At 41.1% G+C, this 27,000-nt stretch overlaps 1 protein-coding gene across 9 annotated transcripts in view; it reads left to right on the forward strand.

Moving 5' to 3' along the window:
• The window catches only part of SGCD (sarcoglycan delta), a 356,822-nt gene that overhangs the window by 286,598 nt on the left and 43,224 nt on the right, over nucleotides 1–27,000 (forward strand). For all 9 annotated transcript variants that reach the window (XM_052816477.1, XM_052816474.1, XM_052816482.1 and 6 more), the window contains 2 exons: nucleotides 10,629–10,716; nucleotides 13,001–13,120. In XM_052816477.1, coding sequence (XP_052672437.1) covers nucleotides 10,629–10,716; nucleotides 13,001–13,120 — 208 coding nt within the window. The remainder of the gene's footprint in view (nucleotides 1–10,628; nucleotides 10,717–13,000; nucleotides 13,121–27,000) is intronic.

Below are 27,000 nucleotides of genomic sequence, written 5' to 3' on the forward strand. Positions count from 1 at the left end.
TTTTTGCTCATCGGCCCTGTACCATGGCAATACCCTGCATTCCTCCCCTCTCTTCACCCCAAAGCAGATACTCGAGAGTGTGTGTTGAATGGCAGCCACAAGATACAGTCAAATCCCAACACAGAGCACCCTACTCCTGCTCATGCAATTGTCCCACTGCTCAGACCTTTGCTGTCATGCTTTCTCGGTAGGTACATGTGTTCAGTGTAGCAACATCCAGCATGATTTAGCATCTTTCCTCCAGATCGATCCAATTTCATGTCACATGCTTAGCTGCATCTGTCATTTTACCTTTTCAAGTGTACTACTGCCTTGGCTGTTAGATGTTCAGCCTCTCCAAGTGAGATGGAGGTCTGCAGTTCTTCCTCTCCAAGGTGATTCCTGTCCGACACTAACTCACACATCAACTGTTATGGCACTGCAGGTCAGAGTTTAGCCTCTCTGTCTCGTCATGTAGACCAACAGAGCATCCTTCTTAAAGCTGAGTATTGATCATTTCAGCAGAAGAAGCAAAGTGGTTAGATAAAAGCAATTCAAAAACAGTTTGTGCAAATGTTTCTGTGACCCCATAACCCTGTATCATAATTAAAGCAGATCAAATTACTTTGGTATCAGAGGTGCAGTCATGGGCCCAGCCTTTCTTTTCTGTCCTTCCCATTTTCCCAGATATGCCCTTATGAGTATATTTCTACAATAAATATTCCCACAATAAGGCCAAAATATGGTTTTCATCAATCATTTTATAGCTGCTTCAAACCTGTCACACCAGTGTATGTGCTTACAGCAGCTCAGGAAGAAAAATGCAGACAAACCACAAATAAAAGCAAGAAATTGAATAGAAAACCTGAATTTTCTGTCACCAGGAATGGTCAGATGATCTTTCTTTGTGTCTTGTACAGTGGCAAGTGCACAGTCACCAGTGAATAAATAATTGCAGATCCAGGAAATGAGATTATTACTCTCATGAAGCTATTGAAAAGGAGAGCACACTGAGCCCTTCAAACCTGTTTCCTGATGCACAGACCCGCATTTGCCTATGGAGCACAGCAAACCTGAAGGGCAGGTCTCATAAAGAATTGCTTTATAATTGCAATAGAAGCCCAGAAACTGCTTTGATTGCAGGAACATGTCCGGGCTGAACCTTGTCATTTCACAGGCCAGATGCATTGGAGAGAACTCCACTGGGTAATCACAGAAGTGAGGATGGCCTTCTACGTCCTGCCTCCCAGCCGTAACCGTGCTGTAATATAGTTGCTTTTGCAGTGTAATTGCTTTCTCTGCAGGGCTTCTTCCTATTGATTCTGCTTGTGTGGATTTAAATTGTTTGCAGGTTGGAACTAGACTCAAGTTGGTCTGCATCTCCGCTTTTCCGTGCTAGGCAGCTCACGTGGCAGTTCTATCTAAGAAACTTTAATGATGTCTAGATAGCATCGCTCCCTGGCCTGCGCGTGTGTATTTGATTTGAGGAGAGAGGCTGGATCAGATAAGTTCAGAACATCAATAAATATGTGTATTTTGTTTGGTGACACTTGTTCAATTTGAATCTTTTTCCCAGGAAGCAGCTTGTGTTGTGTCATTTTTTCAGTGTGCTGTGTAAATGCTCTGCATCTGCAACTGTCGAGGATGGTGCCATCCCATAGCAATGCCATCTGCTTGTTCACAGAGTGCTTTCTGCGCAGATAAAAAATGTGAGGTGTTACTCGTAATTAGGCAAATCACATGCTGTGATCTGTGATTGATTTGATTTCTGTTGCTGGCTACCTCGCCTAGGCTATGTGTCCGTAACTATTGTCTGCATATCAGCATATGGATGCAGATGAATCAGAGACTCATGAATTCTTTTTCCCAATCCAGACAGATGGAAATGTTTTCCCTTCTTATTATTAGCAGCAGCTGAATTTCAGTAACACCAGGGGCCTCTGCTAGGATCTTGCCTGTGTTTCGTGCTGTACATGCATATGTAAGTTGGGATGGCCATTTATAATCTAATACAAGTAGTAAGCAATCCATGACACGCAGCAAAGGAAAGTTATAATTTCAAAGCAATGTTCGGAGATAGCCACATTATTAGCCTTCTTGGAGAAAAATATCTGGATATATAACTCGGTGTTATACAGTGCAGTGACAGAATGCCTAAAAGGTGCTGTGAGCATTGCAGAACCCAAGTGTCTCTGCTGAATCAGACTTTGGGAAAATACCACTATGCCTTTCTTAGTATTAACCATATGTACTCTTTAATGTGTATTCACCTCACTAACTGAGTGAGATCCTAATTGTTTCTGATTGCACTGTGGTCCAAGTAATGCTGATAGTAAGAGAAAGTAACTCAGAAATTACCAGTTCTGTATAATTTTAATACTGTCTTCAAATGCCTTTTATACATAGTGAGGTATGATTTACCAGCAGTTTTAAAAAATGTTTAAGGCAGGCAGTAGGCATACCAGAAAGGCCATAAAAATGAAAACACATGAACAGAGGTCTGCACACTTGTCTGGAGTAAAAGTTATGAGCAGTGGAGTAGCTATATAGTTGGATGATTTAGAATATTTTAAACCTCAGCAGAGCTCTTTTCTTTTCTCTCCCTCTCTCCTATGGTCCTGTGCCTATCTACAGTGTGTTCACTTCAGCAGGAGATCTGTCGCCACTGGAGTCTGACCATAACTAGGATAGCCTGAGGCAGAAAATAGGCTATAACTTAGCACAAATCCATAGTCCCGCTGCTACACCACCTCCTATAGACAAGGAGCAGATTGGTGCGAGCTGCCACTGAGCAGCAACTGTGGTTTGGTATTTCTGCAGAAGAATTCAAGTAAATTGAAATGGTTAGTAAATACTTGGTTGATTTTTACTGGAAGTGATAATCACTGTGCTGAGAACCTAGGACCGCTGTTCCCCTGTTTAAGAGCATTACAGTTTCTCGAGTCCTGCTTAGTTTGTATGAGGGAGAGCCATTCCCCGGTGATGGAAAGTTAATCATCAGCACATATTTGATCGACTCTGGTATAACACCTTTGGGTGAACTCGGAGTGCAATGAAGTGCTTGAAGCATTTTCAGAATTATTTGGTTATTTTACAAGTTGTGCTGTTTTCTTCATATCAGCTGTTGTCTGAGGGTGTCTTGCCAGAGGACTCCCGGTGCTGAGCACGCTTAACGCATCGGATTTTTTCCGAAGCAGTAATGCTCAGCTCAGTCCTACCAGTACAGAAAGTTTTGTGAATGTGCAGCAGCCTTCAGACATTACAAATCCAGATTTCCCACCCCCATGGTTACTGAATAGAACTCCAACATGCATGGTTGCATTTTATTTTCATGTGTACGCCTATCGGTTTCATCACATCATCTGTGGTTTTCTTCATATGATAAGCCAATGAAGTAAAAAAGAAAAAAAAATAGCAAAGAAGTCAAGGAAGATGTAAAGTCTTGGAGATTTTTTTGGTGTTGTTTTTAATGTTAGCAGATGTGGTGTAATTTAATTTTCAGAAGGATCTCTGCAGCAAAGCAGCTGATTAGGATCTTGAAGAAGTAGCCACTCTCTTGAAGCACTGTGTTCATGAGATTATTACAGGTATTCTTCTAGAGAAACCCCTAGATTGCCAGAAATAAATCACTTTGAAGGATAGAAACCCCCTCAGATAGCCGTCCAAAAGCAGAACCCAGTCATTTAGATCTCGCATCACAGACCTCCCTTCTTTACACTTTACAAAGAAGAGTCAGAGATGCAATTGCTTTAATGCAGCAGTGGGAAATTTATCTTTTGTTTCTATTGTTATTAAAATGAACTTGAAGAAATGCCATAAAAGAGGGGGGGTTGTGGTATTGGACATAAAACTCCAGCATGTGCACTATCTATGCCATTAAAATATGTCACGTTGGGTGGAACCACAGTATTTTCTGATCTTCATGGTACTGTAAAACATATCTTTCTGCAAAGGTGACTGTACCTTCTTTGCATAGAAGAAGGAACTTGAATATTTTGTTTTAAGCATTTGAATACAATAAAGTGTCAGAAGTTGGAACACAGCACATTAAGTCAGCTCATGATACTACATTTATGTCTTTGAGTGCTCGTTGCAGGTCAGGGCTGTATCAGCTCCATTACTGATCCAGGTTATATGACCTGGGCGCATTACACTTGTGAAAAGAGTTTGTTTCCTGGAAGAAGAGGATGCAGACTACGTTTCGTTCCCTCTCCACTGGACCTATTGCCTCCTTCCTAAAAGCAATCGTCTTTAGACACAAATGTAGCACATACTGGGGCATTTTGTAGCATATTTTTAAATTTGTTTGTTACCAAGTCCATTCATGGTTTGCTTTCATTCTGCTATGAAAAGCTTACACGGTCAAATCAGAAGGTATTCTAAAAAAGGGATTTAGCTACATGAACATTATATTCAGCTGTTTGAAGGACAAAATCAAGATCAAAAGAGGCTCAGTGATTAAACAACAAAAAGTACATTCAAATCTTATTAAGGGATGTTTTCAATCTAGCACCTAGGGATTTAGCTACATGACTTAAATTTTTGTGCCAGAATGCTTCTGGGCAAAATCCTATTCTTGCTGTGGGGAGCTAGATCAGAAACAGGAGGAAGAGCTATTGGGTTTATTTTTGAAATAGAAACAGTAATGGTTGGCTTGCAAGTTTGGCCTGAAGTGTAGTTTTTCTGTTGATGTAGATGAAGGCCAGGCTGCTCTTCCAAGTGCAATCTTAGGCATGGGGTTCACTAGATACTCCCAAGTTTGTCTTCTTCACAGCCAAAGATAGATGCTGTCCAGTGTTTTGTCTGTTTGCTTTTCAGGAGGTGCACAATGTCTGCACGATGTTCTGGTGAGGTTTGCTGTGATTCACAGTGGTGCCAGTTGCTTGATCTCTGCAGCATCTGTTACCAATTCTGAAGTTTTTTTACTCAATTGTTTCCTCCCAACTCTCTGTTTTATGGGGACAACTCTGAGCTTTTCCAGCATCAGACACTCCCCAAAGGTGTTTCTGTTCTCAAGGCAGGAGTGGGAGAAAGAAATGCACGCTCAGGGTCAGGTCTGGGTTATTGGACTGTCTACTCACAGCATGTTCTGGGGATCTTTGTGGTTAGGAAACTCTGCATTTAGTGTCATGCAGTGAGGGTATTACCGGTGCTTGCCTTTGAAGGATGAGCAAGTCATATGGGAACATGTAAAACTGGGTCAGGGATACTAATTTAAGCACACCTGTGTCAGCTGACCAAAAATGACAGACTTTGATTGTTAAGGGTTAAAAAGTCAGCTTTCCTGGTAGGTCTGTGAACATGCCTGAAAACTGCAAAAATGAGCTTGCATGCAGTGCTGTGTCCCAGGCAGTGCATGCTGCTGGGTCCGGTGACATGAGGAAGTACTGCCGAGGTGATGTTTTTATGGGTTTTCATTAGCAGTTTGCCATTCTTGGTGAAGGACATTTCAGGTGCCCTGAAATTACTGCTTTGTGTCTCAGTTAATGGGCAATGAATACTTGCCACTCCAAAACAGGCAAAACTTTGAAGCGTTACCTCGTGCAGCTATGAGTTGTCCCTACCAACGGAAAATGCAATGCAGGGCAGTAAGTATCATTGCTCTTATTACTACTATCACATTTAGCTGCTTGTATAGTAGGACTGATTGGACTTCAAGAAAGCAATATATTTGTTATAACCCACATGAATACTTCCCCTCTATCAGCAGCACCTTAAAACAGCTCTCAAGGGTGCAGGCAAGTGAATGTGCTGCTTGTGGCTGTAGGCCAGGTGAAGGAGAGCTTTTGCTCTCATAGTGGGCTGGCTGCTTGCTTTACGGAAAATGAGCTTTTGCTCTCTGACAGTCCAGCTGTGTGTGGAGCAGTGTTCGCTTTCTGTAATGTCAGTGAGAGGTACAGTTGAGCAGGAAAATAGTGCTCTGAGTGGCTTCTCCATAGAGTGTTCCTTGCCAACCTGGATTATGCTTTAATATTTTAATTTTTCCCATTACTTTGTCAAACCTGCAGGAAATTCACCATTTCCATTATTTCCACAAGCTTCACATGTACTTACTGTGTGAAGTCTTTGAATCCACAGGATCAAATCAAAGCTACTCCTTTTGACCATCCAAATTACAAACACACCGACTGTGATGCATTATTTTAAAATTGCCTGTTAAAATTTAAAAGGTTTTGCAAAGATTTTTAATAACTTCCTAAAACAGTCTAAGGACATCTGTTAAAGTATTAAATTTCCTTAAAGACAGCACTGGTTGGGATTACTTCAGCTGCAAATTAAGGTTGTCAGTCAAAGTGCTTTTTCTGCTTTAGTTTCTGATCTAGGATTTTTTAGCATCTCTTCCAAAGTAAGCCAGCTAGTGAGCTGTTAGGGCTTGTTTTGCCATGTGTTTAACCTAGCAAACAATCAGTCAAAACCTTTTGCGAAGTCTTCTGTGTTTTACTGGATACCTCACTGCTTAGTGAGGAAACAAGCCGTACTGTTTTGCCGTATTTTTGCACTTTTCACATTCATTATTCTGCAGCATGTGTCCAACGTTTTAATATATTGAATAGCTGTGGCAACTTCTTTTGTGTGTCTACAAACATTTGCATTATTGTTAGTCCTTTGGGTCTGCTAATGAGGGGCTGGAGTAAGAGGCAGAATGATTTACTATGTAGAATTTCCTGCAGAGATTAATAGTAGATTCATGGCGGGCTGGAAGTAGATAACCAGCCCAAAGAGTCCTTAAAAGATCCCAGCCTCACCTGCCCCCAGAAATGGAGCTGCAGCCCAGAGCAGGGTGGGATCCTCCATCGGTATCCTGCAAGGAGAAAGCTTGAAATAAATCAGAAGCAAACAGGAAAACATGCAGAAGGGAAAAAAATCCATCCTACTCCCATCGATGTCTCTACATCAGTCTCTCCAGCCGAATGATCAAAGGAACCACAGTAAAGAAACAATAATGTAAAATAGTGTCAGGAAGGAGGTGACCACTGGACCACTGATTTAATTTGCAAAGTTGCATAGGAAGTTAAATCAAAGGCTGTAGTTCAGTGCAGGGCAATGGGATGGCTAAGATGGACGTAAACTGGGACTCTGCTAACACAGCACAGTTAACAGAGGGTTGTTGTAAAGAGGTTAAAGTCATAACAGCCGAGTCTGAGCATAAAGAGCGAGTCAGTGGCAGCATGTGGGCTGGGAGCAGCATCTGCTTTTGCGAAGAGAGGTGCGGGGAAACCTTGTTGTCTTGTTTGTGATGAGAGGAAGAAGAACAAATGACAGAGAAAGAGATTTCTCAGTACATCTGATAGCAGGCAGTGAAATATGTTGGGTTATTGTGTGATTGGAGATATCAGATGTATTTTATCTTAAATGTACTTTTCTGAAGAATTGGGTTGAACACTTTGGAGAGAAACAGGTAGACAAAAAGATTATTTTCCCTACTTTTGTGAACCCAAAAGAATACTTAATCCAGTTTTCCATTCAGTTCCGTTTTCTTTGCATCAATCGTAAGGGTAAAATATATTTATTTCTTTAATATTATATATCTGGAAAGATTCAGAACTGGATTATTGCATATTATACTTCAGAAATGTGGTGTGTCTCATACAGTGTTATAATTAGTCAGATGTGCTTATTTATTGCATGTTGATATTCTGACTCTAGGTCTATCAAGTGTTTATGCCAGTTTATGAGAATAGGACTTCACTACATAATTATTTTTATTGTGGTGATGATGCCATATTGATCTAGATTTCCACTTGCTCATGTGCATCAGAATACTTAATTTTGTGTCATGCTAACATGGAAGTGTAAGACAAGTGAAAGGTTTTGTCTTTTCAGTTATAATTTCTAACTGTTTTAAGAAATTTTAATGCTTTAATTTTTTTTTCTGTGTGATTGAAGGAAGCTGACATCATCACCAAGCTTGCAACAGAGGAATTTTTTAAATGTTCAGTGTGTAAAAGATGTCAGTGTTGTTACCTTTGTAAACAGAAGATGATGGACAGAAAATCTGCAGACTTTTCAGCAAAAAGGAGTAATTTTTTCAGCTCTTTTTCATTTCTTAATGGAATAAGAATTATGAAAATGAGAGCAGGCATTGCATTAAGCACTTGAAATGTTCCTTCCCTGCAGACCAATAAAAACATAACTCTTCCATTAGGGAAATTTAGTTTTTTGAAGGCTGCATGAATCTGAGCTCTGAATCAGTGAATGAGATGACTATGCTGGGGTAAGCATTTCAAGGTCTGATTATGTATTTCAAGTCTTTCGTAGGTGGATACCAGCTCTTAGCTTGTCTTGTAAGACTTCTTCAGAGCAACTTTTTCTGTGACTCTTTTATATTAACCACTTGGCTTATCTTGTAATACTTCTGTAGCGCAGTCTCCTGTTATGCAGATCAGTAACAGAGTTTCAAAGCCGTGGGGATTGAATTATTTTTCCTACCTGAATTTGAACTAGGTTTCCTGGCCTTTTCAAAACACTATAGCTACTTGCATAATTCCATAAACAAAAGTCAAATAGTGCAAGTCAAAAATGTGACCTTTCTGTGCATTATATGGCATGTTTATAGTGGTTATCGTCTCACCTTTGACTATAGGGTATGCAGATTGTAGCTATCTGCCTTTAAAAATACCCTTCATCCCTAAGTGTGAGATAAAAATGTAGCAGTAAACTGCTGTTGCTGGGGGTGTTCAAATTAGGTCCCTGGTCAGGGCTGTGGAGAATTAACACCAGAGCAAGTGGGTATTCAAGTGAAGCCATCTTTTTTTCTGTGCTGTTAACCATAAAATAGTAATCAACATAAATTTCTAGGTTCTAGAAGATCACAAATAAAAATTAATAAAAAAGAGCAAAATCATTACCAGTCATTACCACTGCTCCTTCCTTCTAACTTATTAATCATATTTCAGTTTCATATACTATATTACTGAAGCTGTCAAACACATCACAGAGGGGTATAAGGATGATTTGTCCTCATTTAGTGTGTGAGGAGACAGACCCCAAGCGCTTCTGAAACTTGTCCAAGGTCTGGAAATGATTAAGTAGAATTCTTTCTTTTTATTATTTTTATTTAGTTGTAAATAGTCTGAATGTAGCCATAATGGTCTAGTTATAAGTGATCAAATAAATCCCATTTCCCCCTTTTTTGCTGAAGGGCTGATCCCATGGGTGCACGCAGCACAAATAGTTAAGGCAACAAATGTAATTATTGTGAATATTTGGTCACGTGTGGGGCTGGTTTTGTTCTAGTTTTTTGAGGTTTGTTTTCTGCAAACACTGCTGGGAGTTGCTTACCCATCACTAGAAGTGTTCCTTGAAGCTCCAGTCCATCACAGGACTCCCATGAGTGCATTCTTGTGCTCCTGTTATGTTTTATATGCAGACAACCTAGTCCTTCTGCCATAATCCAGAAAAATGGCATTTATGCAAATACTAGTTATGTTCCTTATAAATTCAGGAGGCAAGGAAAACATGCCTGACCTACACGATCCTCTAACCCCATCCTGATTATTCATTCCTAATGGAAAGATTTTGAAACACTGGAAAAAGACTATGGTGGAGGAAGCACACGGACATAAAATTTTCAACACCTAGGTGATTTTCTTGCCATTTTATTCCCTCTACCGATCCTATGGCTTAGTCAGTTGATGAATTTAATCAGCTGCCTGCTTTAGACGTTATGAAGAGATTCACTGCCAGTGAATTTCCACCTAACGCATCAGATTTTTGGATTATTTAAGTTGGGGTCACCCTGTGCTAGTGCCGTAGGTGGCTAATAGCCCCTGAGAAACCAGCCGTGTGGACCGGGGCTGCCTGTAGAAAACACGAGTTCCCGAGTGTCTTGGATGTGTTTGCACACAGAAGGAGCCAGATGGTTTTCTCTGTGGGTTTTCTTTGGCTTCGCTCTGCGGGAGAAATACCTGAGATGGATGTTGCCAGGTAGCTGTGTGGCTCCTGTGTGTTAACAGCTGCTCTAGCTCTTCTCTCAGAGGTATATTTAAAGCATAAAAGTGAAAAATGGATAGAAATCTCTCTGGTCAAGTGGGGAGTGGGAAAGACTTCATATCCTGTGTATCTCCAGAGCCGATGGGATGGGTCTGGTCCCAAGCTGGCATTCCAGTCTGGAATGTGATAGTGGTACGTGCGGGATGGTTCATAAGTGCTTTGAGATCAAAGGCACTTTCTACATGTTAATAAGGTTTTCTCGTTCACAGCCCACGGGCATGGCTCACTCACGCGGCTGTGTGGTAGGCAGATACAGTCACCCATTGGAGTGATCTGAAGTTGGCTGTAATGTTGCAGAGTTGACGCTGAAATGCACTGCTGCAGTCAGCCACCCTCCCAAAACAGCATGACCTTCAAGAAGCTTAGGTCAGGTCCCGTATCACCTGCACATTTTAAAATAACGGGTTGATTGGCTTATACTGGCAATAAAGCTAACCATCCCTAAAACAAGGCTAGTCTCTGGGACATTATCTGGGCCAAACAGAGGTGTGGACTATGGTTTTATCCTGGTCAATAAAAATTGATGCACCTCAACCGCATGCCCAACCTTGGGGCCATTAGCAGCAGGCATTAGGCAAAGCTCCAGGTGTCTCAAGCAGGCTGGTCTCAGGCAGCTGTCCCCATCTCACTTGCTTGCTTTCATGGTCTCGTTCCAGGGCAACCCACTGTACTTCCAGTCTGCCAGAAATGTGACAGTGAACATCCTCAACGAGAAGACTAAAGTCCTTACTCGCCTTGTAACAGGTAAGGAGGGGGAAAGGCTGCGTGGAAGAATTAAGGAGGGATGAAAGCGGGTGTGTTGTGGGATGCTGCGTTGGATTTAGACAGCACACAGGAGGGGAGCCCAGGTGTCTTGTGAAGTACAAATGAAAATTTCGCTCCACTTTGTAGAAACAAAGCTAGAGACATGAAAGCCATGCCGGAGAGGCAGCTGGCTGGTGCTTTCTGATAACGAAGCAGACCATCATTTTCGTTTGAAAGCCAATCCAGAGACAGAAAGGTTAGTTGTACAACTTCAGGGTCAAGAAGAACATATGCAGGCTGACATTTCTGTTGTAACAGGCACAGGCTTTTCCTGAGACACTTTTAACTTGCCTGAGATCTTGGGAACTCCGCAGTTTAACTGTGGCTGGGTTGGGACATTTTGCAATTTAGAGCTCTCTGTGCCTCTCTGCCGATGAAGAACGCTCTCGTGCTCCCAAGCATGAGTGTGTTTCATGGGGAAATGGGTGTTTCGTAAATCCCCAGTGCACGGCAGCCTTTGAATGAATGCATGTGTAATTTGGGTTGAAAGAGCCTAATGCATTATATATTCTAATATAATATATATATATATGCTATAGGACAGATATTTATTTATTGACATTTATCTAGGGACTGGGAGAAGTATTGCTGTGTGGCAGAGCCAGTAATCCATAAACATGTTGTTTCTACTTGAGACTGGGTTGTTTGGTTTGCTTATATAACATCTTGGCCTCTAGTCACAGTATTAAATAATTAAATATGCAGCTTCAGTACACAATGATTTAAGCAGCACATGTGAAAATTGCCTGGAGGAAGGAAATAAATTCAACCCCAAGCTCCCTGATTCTCACATTCAGAATGAACATGTTTAGTTTGTTGGTTCTTCATATATTTTCAAGAGGGTATTTGGTTCACTTAAGCACCTCCATTTCACGAGAGCTTGGGAGGACGCAGTCAGTGATGTCTCCCAGCATGATGTTCAGGTTATTGAGCTCATTTCTGCATTCAGCAGCACCTTTGGTTTCAAAGTGGAGTGAAGATGTGGTCCCACATAGTGCATGCTGCAGCGATGAAGAGGGAGCCAGTTAATTAGCAAAATACAAATCGAACTTAAAGCTCGAAAGTACTGGATTTTCTCAGAATGGCTGCAAGATTTTTAAGTGTTTCCAGGGATCTCGGCATAGCCTCACTTTTCTGTAGTGCAAATCGTGCACACGATTCTTTGTGTGCCCTGATGCCAATACAGATGACCTGTGCAGGCAAACATGGGTACAGATGGAGTTAGAAACTGCCTATAAGAAAATACTGCCTTTCAGGTCTTACTTCACTTGTCTTTTGAGAAATGAGACTGGTCGTGAAGATGGCCAGAATTAATGCAAAGTCTGATCACCTGCCTTGTGCAGTAGCATATTCCAGGGAGGCTGTGGCTTGGACTGGATTGTGCAGGGCTGTTAGATGGTGGTTTGTCCGAAGTTTAGCCTAGGTCGGGTAACTGAGGAGCCTGCTCTTTGTAGCCATTGAGCCACAGACCTGCACAGAATTGTTATTCAGGCAGCTGATGTTTATCAGGCTCCACAACAAAACGCATTGCCAGAGGCTTTCCAGCACTGCATTGCACAGCAGCCTGCAGGAGAAGCAGCAGAATTGAAATAAGAGCTGTGAAGGAAAGTTTTACTCATCTAAAAACTTTCCGAAATGTGGGAGAGCCTGCCATTGTCTTGGCCTGCACATAGTTGAAATGGCCTAAAAGAAAACATTTGCTCCTGTGGTGATGTTTGTCTTTTTTTTTTTTTTTTTTAATTGGACTGTGCATGAGACTGGTATCATTTTAATCCAGGTATATTTAACAGGCAGAAAACCAAGAATCTTTTACACCACAGCATCAGTCCAAGCAAAATGGACTCGGGAACCCTTGATGCCTCTTACAGCTGCACCAACACTCTCAAAGCATGGCTGGTTATATTCATTGCTATTTCACATGTGGATCTGTCATTTTGTAAAAATTTCCCAGCTATGCCAAGCTTAATGGTGATTTTATGACATACATAAGCATTAACAAAAACGTAAGTAGAAGTAGTTGAGGGGTTATTTGGGTAGAAAACAGTGCCCTTTTCTAATGAGATTTCACCCACTGAAAAGCACACACCTCCCTGTTTGATGTGTCAGATGCAGGTTGTATCTGCAGAGCTCTTAGCAGATGGGCTTATTAGGTGTACGAAGCTACTATGTGATTTTTCTTATATTTTTCACTAAAAAGTTGTGCTAAATCTCTTCTTCCCTCTAGGTCCCCAAGCAGTGGAAGCACATAGCCAAAAATTTGAGGTGAAAACCCTCTCTGGAAAATTGCTGTTTTCTGCAGATGACAACGAAGTGGTGGTTGGAGCAGAGAGATTGAGAGTTCTAGGTAAAAGATTATTCACTAAATCACTGTTTTAATATGCGCCTCTTCAAATTTTAGTACAGTTTTGCCTGACTTCATGCTTGCGGAAAGCTTCTTTTGGAGATAAAGCCTTTTGCTGTCTTTATTGCTTTGAATCTTCCCCAAGCAGATAATGTCCAGGAGTTTCTATCAGAGGGGTTTCTTAATTTGCACAATATATTATTTCCCCTTCAGAAAAGACTCCCCTGGAAGTGGTTTGTCTGGCTCAGTGAAGTAGCTTTAAAACCAGCTTTGGAAACTGGACAGCTTGGGTCTGGGATGAAGGACAGTGAGGGATCACTCTAAGGATGCTTCCATGGCTGCTGTCACTGTGCGTAGGGAAACCTCAGGCTTCATGATTTCGATCACACCGCTTTCACCAGCTCCTCCTTCATTCTAAAGCAAACACCGAAGAGGAGACCTGCAGTGAAAAAATCAACATGAATTAGGACCCCACATTAATTCTCTGAAGAGTTTGATGGCCTTTATATTAGCTGTCTTTCCTTAGCCATACGCAAGAGCACGTTGTGCATCTCTGAGCCATCTTCAGCTATGTTGTGGGTAGGATGAAGTGTCCTGTGCACGGGAGGAGAGGCCAGCCTTACCGATGCCACCACTTCCCATCTGCCTTTCGAGACAGACAGAGCAGCTTGAGCTCTCCTTTTGCCTGTGCAGGATCTGCCTCCCCAGCTGTCCTGCCTGCTAGGTTTTACGTCAGTAGTTCCTAATACAAACTGGGGATACACTTTGGGTTTGGGGAGTGGGGGTTGTTTATTGTTTGTTTGGATTTTTTTTTTAATTAGAGAGAAGAAGCAGTTATGGCAATTGTAAAATTTTAAAACGTATTTGATAGTTACATGAAATTACCTCTTAGGAACTTGAATCCTCTTGCTCTCCAGCTCAATCCGTGCTCTTTGGTTAGTCTAAAATTTGCTCGTGAATGTTTTCATGTAGGACCAGACTGGGTAGCTCAGTATTGCTAACAGTTAGTCACATAACAGTGCCACTGATCTCTGCGGATGCACTGATACCTGTTTTCTAATGGCTTGATTTGGATGCATCTGTTCGCTCCAAATTGTTCCTTACTTCTCTAGTAAGCTCCTAAGAACAGAGAGATCAATGGAGCTTAGAATGACATATAGTATTTTTAATTATTATTAGTTCTACAGATTACATAGAGTATTATTAGTATATTATGTATAATCTAAAGGAGCTTAAAATGAGCGCCTCAGAGTCTAACCATCATGAATGGGACTTTGTATCCAACCCTCAACATTTTTTGTTACTTGATGTCATGCTATTCTAGATGGTTCCTCTTTGCAGACAGGCCAGGTGTAACTCTTTGCAGGTCACTGTTCTTGCATACTGGACTAGTTCAGTCACCAGCTGTTCAAAGTTAGGTGAGTTTTATCGGATAAATGTTGAACTTCACAAATTTAACAGTATCTTTTTTAGCTTAAAAGTTTGAAAAGCACCATTCAAAACTCTTGCAGTGTTAGAGAGCCGGGGAACATTTGTCACAATCCCTGTTCTACCACAAATCTCTCTTCACACTGCACCCTTCAGAGCTATTTAATTGTACAGTCTTTGTGGAGGGTAAATGAAGTCAGGAAGCAACAGTTTTTAAGTGTTTTCTTGGAGACCTTAAAATGAGAGAGATTTATATCATTGGTTCTTCAAAAAAAAATACAGAAACTTACCTTGCAAGTTGCAAGTACTCCTTTTCAGATTACATACTAAAAAAATATTGCTTTTTATTTAATTTGTACTTTGGAGAAACAGCAATTATTTTTTATAGTTATTTTGAGTTTCTGCCTTGTTTTAGTCTCCAGAATAAACAGCATCAAAAATACTGCTAACCACTGTAGTGCACTTTCATTTTTATCTGCAACTGAGTGTTTCTCGGGGTTTATTCGGCTTATGCAGATCTATCAGAAAAGAAAAGGTAGAATGATACCACTGGTGATGTTAAATGGCAAGTTTTTCAATGACCTTGAGCTGAAATGCTTTCAGAGTTCATGCTTGGCTTTGTTTTTCTCCAGCTTTGCTTCCCCAATCTAATTTTACCTCCAAAAGTGTTTGCCATGGCTGTTTGCCATGCTGGGAAGTGTTATACCATATGTTCATATTTCTTCCAGTGTTTTTGTCTGCACTTGAGGCAAGTCCAACTTGTAGTACACAGACAAATTCCTTTGATCATTTTTCTGGTGTTTGGGATCTCAGGTGCTGTTGGTATGTGTCTGCTGACACCTATCTACGCTATGTAAATAATCTCAACCTGTTCTTGTTATTGCTGAACACGTACTTGTTATAGAAGGAAGTGTATGTCTGCAATCTGGCATGAAAGTCAACTCACAGAGGTTAGAGCAGCAGTTACTGGGCTTGTGGCTAGCTTTTAATCTTGTTAATGATAATTACTTTTTTTCTTTGTACACTCTTCAAAGTTGATTCTGAAAGTTTGTTCTACAAAGTAATGCTGAAGCCTTGTCATGAGAAAAGAGGTGCTTTCCTTTTTTGAAATGGACTCTGCTCTGGGTAGCTAAAGGATTTTTCAACATTAGCAAGGCATTAAAAAAAGGGAGGAATACACAGAAGTATGGATAAAAAACAAATACAAGTAGGACATGTGCTGCGTTTGATGGTGCTTCAAAAAATTGCACAGCATGGGTAGTACAGATTACCAAATGAAAGTGCTTTTTATTTTACTTGTATTTTGGGGAGTTAATTCTGATTTATAACCATTAAAGGACACAGAAGGACAATGTTGGTCCCCTCAGCTTTTCATGCATGATGTAATTTAGAGTGCTTCAATGATTTCATTTCATTTCATGAATCCAGTCAAACCTGTCGTCATAGGAGAGATTGGAAGATAACGGGAACTTCTGTTTGAGGACAAGGGTAGCCCTCTGAGCCCTGTGGCCATGGTCAACTCTGATAACATCTACACAAACTTTTCCAGACACAAGCATGAGTTCCCTCTGCCTTGCTCAGAGCCAGCTGGGAGCTCAGCAGCTGCATTGCTCCAGATGACTCAGAAGGCGCTAATGTTTGCCTGCAAAAAGTCATGTAGAAACTGAGCCTTATGTCAAATCTGGTCTGCGCTTTTTCTTCCAAGCTTATCCGTGAGTGCCTGCAGTTGCCCAGCCATCTCCTCCACTCTTGTGGTGGGATCGGATGGCAGCACATCCTCACTGTTAGCACCCCTTTCTTTTACACCTTCACTCCTGTAGTATTTGAGCACCTCATGGTCTTTTAAAAGAAACTACAGCAAACCTCGGAGCCGTTCTCATTCCTCAGAACCATGACTCTGCTTTTGGAAGGCTTAGATTTTGAAAGCAAAATCTGCCACTTCTCTTCCCGCAAAACAGCACCACGGTGCTGCTCCTGGGGTCGTACGTAGGGTGAAATGCAAACCTTCCCTGCGCTGGCCATTGCCGCGATCAGCAGTGCGCTTTGGCAAACACCATGTAGATGCACGCTAATGCCTCGCTGGATGGCCCCCATGGGCTCATAAACACATACGGTCCGCGTTACAGGAGATGAATGAGCTGGTCCTGATGAAATTCGTATGTGGTATGTCATACAGCGGTTCCCCTTCTCCCCTGCTCCCTCCCTCCAGAAATGAAAAATGTTCAGATCGTCTGAAAAATGGTGCATAAGAAATACTCTTCAGTTAAAAGAGCATTAAAAAATAACTTTGATATATATTAATTACCAATTTCATTTAATAGCATATTGAACATTATAGCATTTATAAACAAAAGACAATCATAAAGCATTATTCTTACTGTTAATTAGCTCTATTTATTCTCCAGATTAGTTTTTAAATATGCCCTCTAGATGCCACTTGATTCTAATTAACAGAGTTACATTATTATCTCTATAGAAAAGCATTTTTAATTAAATCTAAAGCAATTTAAATTAGCATGAGTTTTTACAGAAATGAAACTCTGGTCAGACACTTAATTTAGCCTTATAAGACAACATCTGATGACATGCCAGTGTCAGTTCTCCCAAGGGCCTTGATGTCTTTTTTGGAGATTATTTTTTGAAGTTTGTTTTCAGGGAAACTTGCCAGTGTACTCTGGTGTTTAATATTTATGATGGATTTAAACTATTTTTTTTAAGACTAAATATTGATGGGAATCCACATGCATTGCAGTGAGCTGAGATAAAAACACAAAAGATGTGTTCCTGCAGCTTACAGGCTTCCGCAGTGCCTGGTTTTGAGTGGTGGAGGAAAGTTTGCGTGGGAGGTAGGATTGCATGGGCTGGATGCTGTCCCATTACAAATCAACCACGCTTTTTAACTACTCTTAAGATTACCATTTTGCTTTGCAATAAGGATAGGATTAATAATAAAACCTCAGGATCCCTTTTCTGTAATAGAAGAGTACAGGGATTCCTCCCAAGTTGCTCCCACTCTGGTTCCATGGAAAATGTGCCTCTTTCTTAGACATTTATATGACCATAGCAGAAGCTTTTCTTCTAATATAGCCTAATGATAAAAATTTGGCTAAAGCCTTTCCCTGTGGCAAACCCTAACTAAAATAGCTGTGTTTAGAATGGGGTAGGATGCCTTTCATCTCCCGCTGTAAAGACTGCAGGAGCTTCTCTGCAGGAGATGTGCGACCTACCCGCCACACATCGCAGTCCTCCCCAGCACCATGGCTGGCTAAAACGTACCTTTGATCTCACCAACCCCTCGCATGCCCTCCCTTCAAATAATTAGCCAGTAGCTCTATTTCTACCTTGCAGCTTTTTGCCACTGTAGCATATTCCCTCTGGGTGATGAACTGTGTGGAGCATTCAAATGCTGGCCACAGGTTAGAGTTTCAGAAATGTTAGTTTGGGAGTGTTTTTTGTTCTAATTTCTCTCCAGGTGCCTGGGAATGCACCTGACAAGAGGAATCGGCTGTTGAAATGTTGTTGCAAATTTATTAATAAGTTTGGAGTAATTAATTCCAAGGCACATTTCCAGCATTTTACTTATGAAAGCTATATATTAAAGACTTCAGAGGTTTTAGTGGAGGAACACCACTGATAAAAGCAACATAGCCCAAACTTGTAGTCAACGAGATCAATGCATGATTGTCTTGTAGAAGGCTCTTTTAAATAGGAGGATTTGGGGTGGGGTTTTCTGTTGTTGGGGGCAGAAAGGGTAACCTTCTCTGTATTTGCAGAACACAAAGTGGTGGCTTTTATTACCCATGGAAGGGTTAAAAAAGTATTTGCAGTGTCCTTCACTTTGGACAAGAGGAAAACACAATTTAATATGAATGCGGTGCACTTGTATGTCTGTGTAAGCTGGCCGAGCTGTCTCTAAAGCTTCACATCTACAAACGTTTTCAGGGAGCTTTGTATTAGCTTGATCTGGAAGGAGCCCTGCAGAACTGTGGCTGTAATGCCAGCCTGGTTAAAGGACTCTGCTCACGTTTCCTCAATATTACAATTTTAGTAGCTTCTTGGCACGTGCTTTCTAGCTTGTGTTTGCTGCAATATTTACAGCAGAGTAACTTTAATGAGTGCAAGGGTAGTTATATTTCATTAAAACAATCCACAAAGCTATTTGACTGGTACCAGTCATTTCAGAGGGTGGTGTAAGTTAGAAATTTCACAACTTCCAGGAATTACCACCCATTTTTGCTGCATGCACCCATCTTCAGAAGCGATTATTTATGGGTCAGGACATGCACGGTTGCCCTTTACAGCACCATTATGATTTCAAACTGGCATTTTGCTGATTTTTTTGTGGCAGAGGGAACAACTTTTGTAGCCAGGTGTTGAAATCAGGCCTGATCCAGAGATGAAATGGAGCTTTCTGGCCTCAACACCGAGTCTGCTGCAACTTTATGCCTGAGGACAAATGCCAAGCTTGAATCTTTGTATTGTGGATTTTGTACATGTTCCTGAGAAACATACTTTTCAAAGGAGAAATGGTGCTACTTTTCAAAGCTTTTTCAAAGGAGAAATGGTGCTACAAGACTCTTTTCGTAGCAAATTGAAACATTTTCCTACTATGATCCTTTTCCTTTACAAAGGCAGCAGAGAAGAAGTTCCCTCTAACTCAGAGATGGCTCGGTGCTGCCAAAGTGTGGCCATGGTACCTTGCTGGGGTACCTCACTGTGCTTCTGGAAGCAAACTCTGTACCATCAGCCTGGGGTCAGAGGCCTTTCCCAGTTTATCCAGTTGCAAATGACCTCCTGTTTGCTCAGGCTGCTTCAACAGCACCTGGAGGTAGCAGTTGCTCCACAGCTCCCTTCTGTGCTCTCGGCAAGAGAAAAGAGTGTGCCACAACCGCGCTGCTCATAAGGCTTGGGCAGGCATTTGATCTTTTGCTGAAGATGTATGAACTTCTTTAGAAGCAGCTATGAATATTCACTATGCACTCCCTGTAGGTAATTAAGCAGTAATACTAATGCAGTCCCAGAGCGATTGCCAAGCTGTCGTGTAGTCATTGGTCCTGCAGAAAAGGGACAGAGAATAAAATGAGGAAAGTAGGGAAATACGCTGACAAATGTAGACACCAGGTTTTAGCACTGGCACTAGCAAGACTGGAAACAGCCTCCACTGTGTGTAGCATTCAGTCATGGCAATGGACTTCCATCACATTTCTTTGCGCTCATTGCAGAGCTGTGGTGCTGAAAAAAACCATACATTTAACAAAACTAAGGAGCAGTGGGGAAAAAAGAAATGTTTCCTATCAGTGATTAAAGCCTCAAGAAAATTCTTCTTTGCTCTCAGTTAGGAATTGCACCATTTCCATATCAATGTAAAAGTCAGTGTGAAAAAGTTATTTAATCTGTAATCAGCAGTGACACAGAATTTAAAAACTGTGTAGAAAAAAATTATTTGGTTGAATTGGGTGGGTGTTTTTGTCCCGAGAGGCTGGGATGGGATTTCTGGATGCTTTCTTCCAAATAAAGTTTTTTTCCCATTGAATAAGGGAAGAAATTAAAATTACCAGATCTTGAATAAACATACAATTCTTGAACGAATACTTCTGATTGCTTTGCTGCCTTGGGGGCAATAGGTGTAGGCACTGTTGTCCATTCCTTTAATGGCAAATTCAGCTAACATTGCCCTCCTTTTTCAAAATCCACTCACCCAGATTTAAACTTGTCTTTTGTTGGAGAGAGCAATGTGTGTCGAGAGGGAGATATACTAAGAAGTTTTCCTTGTGTTTGCTTTTACTTCAACGTACATTCCAGGCAAAAAGGACAGCATTTATGTAAAGTGTATAGGCTTTGAGTCCAGGCTGAAATGTGTGTTCAGGTTGCGTTACCTTAATCCTGTTTAAGGAAAAAGAAGAATCATCCACCATCAGATTAATATTGACTAAATGTCACAAGGATTATGAAAGAAACATACTGTACACTTACCAAACACTGAAATCAAGTTTAAAAGTGTGGCAGATTTATATTTTATTTCCTAAGTGTTTTCCCTAGCCTTCACAACCTGATCTGTTTGAAGCTCACATAATATTCTCCTTGATAAATTTCCACTGTGTATTCCTACTTCAGGTGTTCTCCTGAGTTTCTTTGCAACTTTGCACAAGAATGCCAAGAAGAGCTTCAAAGGAATTCAGTGATGACATTGCTATTGTTGAGCTGCAGAAAAAGTGTTCAAGGACCCCAAAACTAGTCAAGAAGGAAATATCTAGAGGTCAGCATAAGTTGTAGCAACCTTTCTTCGTATGTCTTTTCTCAGTTTAGATGCAAGCCCTTCTGTTCTTTTCTGTTATTCCCTTTATGTTTCTCAGACATTCAACCACAGAAGCTAGGCTGTTGAAGATCAACGTGTGTCTACAGACACACACATCACTAATAACCCGCATGCTTATCTTAGAGCTTGCGGCTCATCTTGTTGGCAAGTTTTCTAGCTTAAAACCAGGCTCCATTTATTTCCTGGGACTATGAGTCAGACAACTGCTTATCCTCCAGCCGGCGTAGCTGGCGGTGCTGGAGACCCAAGGAGTTCCTGTCTGGCCTAACTCAACCACAGCCCAGTGCCTAAGGGTTTACTCACTCCCCATGTGCATACAGTGCCAAGACCAACATCTAAAAGATTCTAAATAATTGATATTACATTTTTATTATAAACACCTTTGTTGATGCTGCACATGATTTCATTACATAGATTACCCATAAAAGGACAACTCCCCAACACTTTGACAACAAAGGTAGGCAGACAGACAGACCTTTGCAATGAACTATTTCTATAGTATCCTAGAAAGAAACATGAATGAAGCTTTATGGCTTTTGTTCAGTGCACTGGCTTAACCTAGCTAGGCTATTATTGTTGGGCCCTGAAATGGAGCTCTTATTGATTTCAGATTTGATGAGATTCAAGGGGAGCAACAGCAATTACTATGTTCATCCATTTAAAAACATAAATTAAGGATGAATAAGGCTTTTAAAGCTAGGAATTAAAAGAAGCAGTCGCAAATCATTTCAGCCTATATTGCATTGGATTTACTTCCTGGACATCTGTTTGCACAGACACCTTTCTGAGACTGTCACGTATTGCCCTGATGAGACCTACAGAGGAGAGAACCTCATCAGACAGCTGTTTTCACGAACAAATTGCTGAAAGTGTCCTGATCAATAATGGCGGGAATAGAGGTAGTTTATGGGGCTCACCAGCACGCTATACATTGCCTCTTGACTTTAGCTAGAAAAAAATCATAGCAAATCCTTCTCCTTCTCCCCTCATTTGCACAGTACTACATTAAGGCAGAGCCCTAAAGAAAAGATACACTTAAGCTAACTTAATTACCAGGTTTGTAACAGGGCTCTGAGACCCCAATTTCATTATAAAGCAGTGATATGCAACGCTAAAGGTGTACTGTGGGTCTGGAATTATTACTAAAAGAATACACAGAGTGGTAAAGAAACGTGTTGTCTAGAAAGAAAAGAAAAAGGAAAGTGGGGAATAGCTAACCAGGTGCATCTGCACCTGAGCGGAAACCTGATTTCCCTCCTTCGCATTCTGTTCACCCCCAAGTGCTGTTCAGCTGATTGCCACCTACCCTTGACAGCAGGAGCATCAATCATTAGTCTAAAAATACCTCTCATCACATTGCATTTGAGCTCTTCTTCTCTCCCTTCCAGCTAATAGTAGTAGAAGCCTAGAGCGAGTTTTGTGCAGAGGGAGCAGTATGTGATCAGTATCTTACCATGATGGCTGGAGCCCAGTTCTGGCCACAGGGAGTGGGGATGACCCTTGCCTTTGCACCAGGGAAGGTGCCAGGACAGTGTCATGCAGCTCAGGTACTTTTGCAGCACACAGGGACAGCAAGAGACAGCTTAGAAAGCTGAACTGTTGATGCCCACTTTCCTCTGGTTAGATTTGTTGCTGGTTAAGAAGATACACCTTCCAGCTGAGATTTGCTCCCTTCTTGGGGCATTTGTAACTCCTCTCTCCCCTACGGAGTTGCTGGCGTCCAGCCAGCGTTGAGCTCACACCAGAGCCTTTGCCTTGGTGGGGTGTTAGTAATCTCCCAGTCTTTCCTCACAAAACTCATGAGATTGATCAGCCAACTCCACATTTGGATGAAGAGGGCTTCAAAAGGCACTCTTCAACAGGAGACCGGCAGACCAACATGCACATGCACAACATGATGCTTCTGCTTTGTTTCAATGTGAAACTGGGATAAAAAAACCACCTTGTTTTATCCTGTCTTGGATTCATGTGATAGAGCAAGACGATTGCCAAAAGCCCAGCCCACTGGCTCTTTTTGTTGCTTCCATGTTGGCAACAGTGAGGGCAGATTGTTGTGCCAGGCACGTGCTCTGCAGCAAGAAAGGACAGCGTCTTTCTGTGCAAGACCTGGAGCTGTTCAGAAGGTACAACAGACTAGTGGCACTGGAGGCTCTTATGGTGGGTGCAGAATAGAAAGAGGGAGGTGAGAGAAGGTCCAGAAGCTGGATGTCGCTCCAACAACTCACTTGCAGTGGTCCAGACTGCAAGGCTTGTCTCCTGGATGTGGCAGTAAGCTTCTAAGAAACCACTACTGCCAGAGAAAATACAAACTCTTGTTTGGCAGACCTGTTCTCATGCAGTCTTTCTTCTGAGTCTCAAATGAAAGACGAGAAACAAACAAACAAAAATTCCCCAAACCCTGAAATTGAACTGTAAATATTCCCTTGACATAGGACTCTTGATTTGTGTTCTTCCATGAAGTGAACACATAGAGGGGTCTTTGACATTTGTGCTCCCACACCTTATGCACTAGAAAGGAAAAAAAAGAAACATTCTTTGAGTGAATCTTTGTGGTGATTCAAAACACTTTAGGTAGATCCTGTCATATGCTTTAGAAGTTCCTGACTGATTGTGTGGAAATAAGTTATTGGGCAGAGAACCAGCTAATGGAAACACATTGATGAAATCATTTTTGAGGGACATTAAATGGAACTTAAAATAAAGCTGAAATGGCTTTATGGATTTTTCAGTCAAACTGTTTATGAACATTTATCGGTGGTAAATTACACAGCGTCAGAAAAGGGAATCAGTAGGTATGGCTTTTAATAGAAGTCACTCTGATATAATACTGTGAGAAAGAATAATTTATTGCCTAGGGATGTGCAGTATAGTATGTTTAAATACAAATTATGTGATTGTTTTCTCTTAACTGTCTTTGGCTGTTTGCAGGTAAGTTACCCTTAGCAGCAGCAGAGAGTCTCATAAGATGAAAAAAATTACTTTCAGTACTTTGCAATGAAATAGAAATTTTGTATTATGCATTTTTCATGGTAGATAGCAAATGTTTTAATAACAGATAATTCAGGAAGCAGAAGCTGTGTTGTACAATAATAAATTTAATTTACATTTGCTTTATACTCAGTAAAGGGAGAAGAGGGATATAACAGCTGTGATTGAGAAGGGACATTGTAGCAGCTAAGTCTGGAACTGTTGAAGCTGTGCATTAATACCATCTGCCAAAACCCATCATTCCTCAGGTAGAGGACAGTAAAAATAAGACTAGGGGAGTGCAAGACTAAAAGGCACTTTCTGGTCCTGCAGATCTTGTCCCTTGGTTTTGAGATGCCATGTCTTATAGTCATGAATTTGTCAAATCTGTTAGATTGTCCCATCTAACTGAAAAGCTGCTCCCATTTTTGCTCCTCTTTCGGCTAGAAAACACTTACTTTTCTTCCCAAATATATTTGGGACCAGTTTGTTGCCACTTGCTCTCATGCCAACATTGGCCTAGAGCCAGCAGTTCTTTTTCCTTCATGTTATTTATCCTCCTAATGTATTTATACACAGCATTTGTATACTTCCTTAGCCGTCATGCTGCTAAGCTAAAAAGCCAAGTCCTTCCAGTCTTCTGTTGTAGGATAGACTTTTTCTGTTAGTGCAGTCATGACAGTATTTCCTCTCCATACACTTTCCTCACTGGGGATGAGCTGAGGGCTACATAAGCGTTTAAGGATTCACTGACGATTCTTAAAATATTGTGATTTTTTCATGTTCCTGTTAGACTTGCCTCTTGCCTTTCAGTTTAATGTCACGTTTGCCTTTCCTTTGGCACTGTCTTGCTGCCATGAATCATGAGTGGCACTCAGCCTTTATCCAGGGATGTTCCTATCCTGGAAGCATCCAACATGGAGAAGAAATTTTTACTACTTTCTAAGCACATGATCTTGGACTTCATCTTTTTAAATTTCACCCTCTCTCTTTTCTTCCACTCCTTGAGGTCAAACATTTGTTTCTCTGTGACATCTCCATTCTCCTCTGCAGAGCCAGAATAATCCAATTCAGTGTCAACAGCACATTTCCATCAAACTTTCCTTCTTTTTTTGCCAAAGCCTTTAGTAAAACCACTAAATGAGGTCACTTCCTCCAGCCTAATGCCTTCACTTCCAACGCCATCCAACATTGATGCTATCACAGCCTGGCTAGGGGCTTCCATAGTGGCCAAGAGCCAGACTTTGACACCAATATCCAGCGTGGTTGAATTTGTCCAAGGCAATTGTTTTGATCAGGAGGCACTGCGGGAGCTGCCAATCCCCCACGCAGAGACCGAGACTCTTCAGCGTAGAAGAGAGAGCGGGCTGGTGGGAGTGGGCACATTTGAGGTCTATAAAATTTCCAGTAGCACAAAAAGAAGAGGATGGTTATTTACTGTTTTTCACAGTCCAAGGCAGAACAAACATCCAGTGAAATCATCAGGCAGCAGGTTGAAACCAAAGGAAGAACTTCTCCAGAGTATTTAATTCATCTGTGAACTCTCTGCTACAGAAATGGGGACACTTAAAATGATAATTAGGTGAGCTGAGGAAAGCTTATCAGTGTCTCTCCAGTGGCTGGATGACACGGCCAGCTCAAGGAGTCCCTCAGCTGCTGACAGCCAGAGTCAAGGGAGGGATGTCTCAGTCCTGGTCCCTCAGCATCCCCTCGTGGATGATGGCCTACTCAGTGACAGGGACAGGTGGCCCTTTGGGAGATCTTGTGTTCTTAAAACAGAATAATAAGAAATTACGCTGTCAAGGCAGGAAGCCTTATCAAGGTAGCGTTCACTTCTAATTCGTATCAAAGCAGAGAAACAGAAGGGTTTGGAAATCTCATTCCTGTTCCCAGTGCATAAGGGACTCTTTCATGGATCTGGGAATAAAGAAGACAGGAAAAGAGGGTTTAAGAACTGTGTGTAGGGAAAGGAAAACAAGGAGATGGAGGAGAGGTATAGCAGGCTTTTTTATTTTCAGCCTTCCTGAAATGACTGCATTGGAATCTCTGCTGGCTTTGTTTCCAAAGTTGCTCCCTGCATTTAAATTAAATAATGAAAGCCTGGAAAACCCCAAGTCATTAGAAATATGCTAAAGTTTCTCCTTATTCTGCAAGCATTTCTGGTTACGTGCAGATCATTATTTTGGGCTTTGCATAACTTAAGTAGCTGACTTAAAGTGTGTAAAAATGAATTAAAATTACCAGCATAAAGTCACCATTTAAGCAATACAGGTGAAAAGGGTACAAGAATATCTATGTGCACCTCTGCAGCTGCACTTTCTCATCTTCCTCCTCTGGAAAATCATTGTTTTATTATGCAGATATGTGCAAGCTGTGTCTTCTGCTAAGTTTCATTGCAAAGCTAATAGCCAAGGCAATTGTGTGGATAAACAGAGATTTAAATCATTTGGAAACTGTTGAGAGAGGACAGATCTGATAATAATAACCTTCAAGCAAGTTACAGCTGCTTTTGACAACTTGTAACGATGAAGGCTTATAGTAAAGTTAAGAGCTAAGTATCTGTATTGTGCCATAGGATCAATTTCAATTCCCAAGTATAAAGCTTCAAATTTTAGGCTGCTTTTATCTTTGAGATTACTTTGTTTTTCTCTAGGTTGAAAAGCAGTTGGTTTTTTTTAATAAATGTTAGAGTGCTTATTTTCATTCTGATTCTTTTTCTTTAACACCGTGGGACAGCTTAGATAATTTATTACAGTGCAAAGTGTAGCCTTAGTGAAGCCACAGGTGTTTCTCACTTATAGCAGAAGTTACAGAAGGATGTTTTATTAACATGTTTTGCATCATCTCAGAACTTTTTTTATTCTATAGTGGCGACTTCCAGACTGCACATTGGTAACAATTATAATAGCACGTGTTAAGAGATCTCAAACAGTATATGTAAACAGTCTCATCAGGATCTCTAGTTTGCACCAACAGCTTTATCAAAGTAATAATTAAGGAATTAAAAAAATGCCACTGGTGCTGTTTGCATGCTGACACTGAAATTGCTGTGATGACTACAGATAATGAATGACTAATTGTTCACAATGCGTCTGAACACAAGACCACAGGTCTAAATTTAAGAATACAGGTTGTACTTGCTCATTGGGTAGGCAGCTATATATTAGAGAAC

The sequence above is a fragment of the Harpia harpyja genome, chromosome 20 (genome assembly GCF_026419915.1).
Source record: "Harpia harpyja isolate bHarHar1 chromosome 20, bHarHar1 primary haplotype, whole genome shotgun sequence".
NCBI lineage: Eukaryota > Metazoa > Chordata > Aves > Accipitriformes > Accipitridae > Harpia > Harpia harpyja.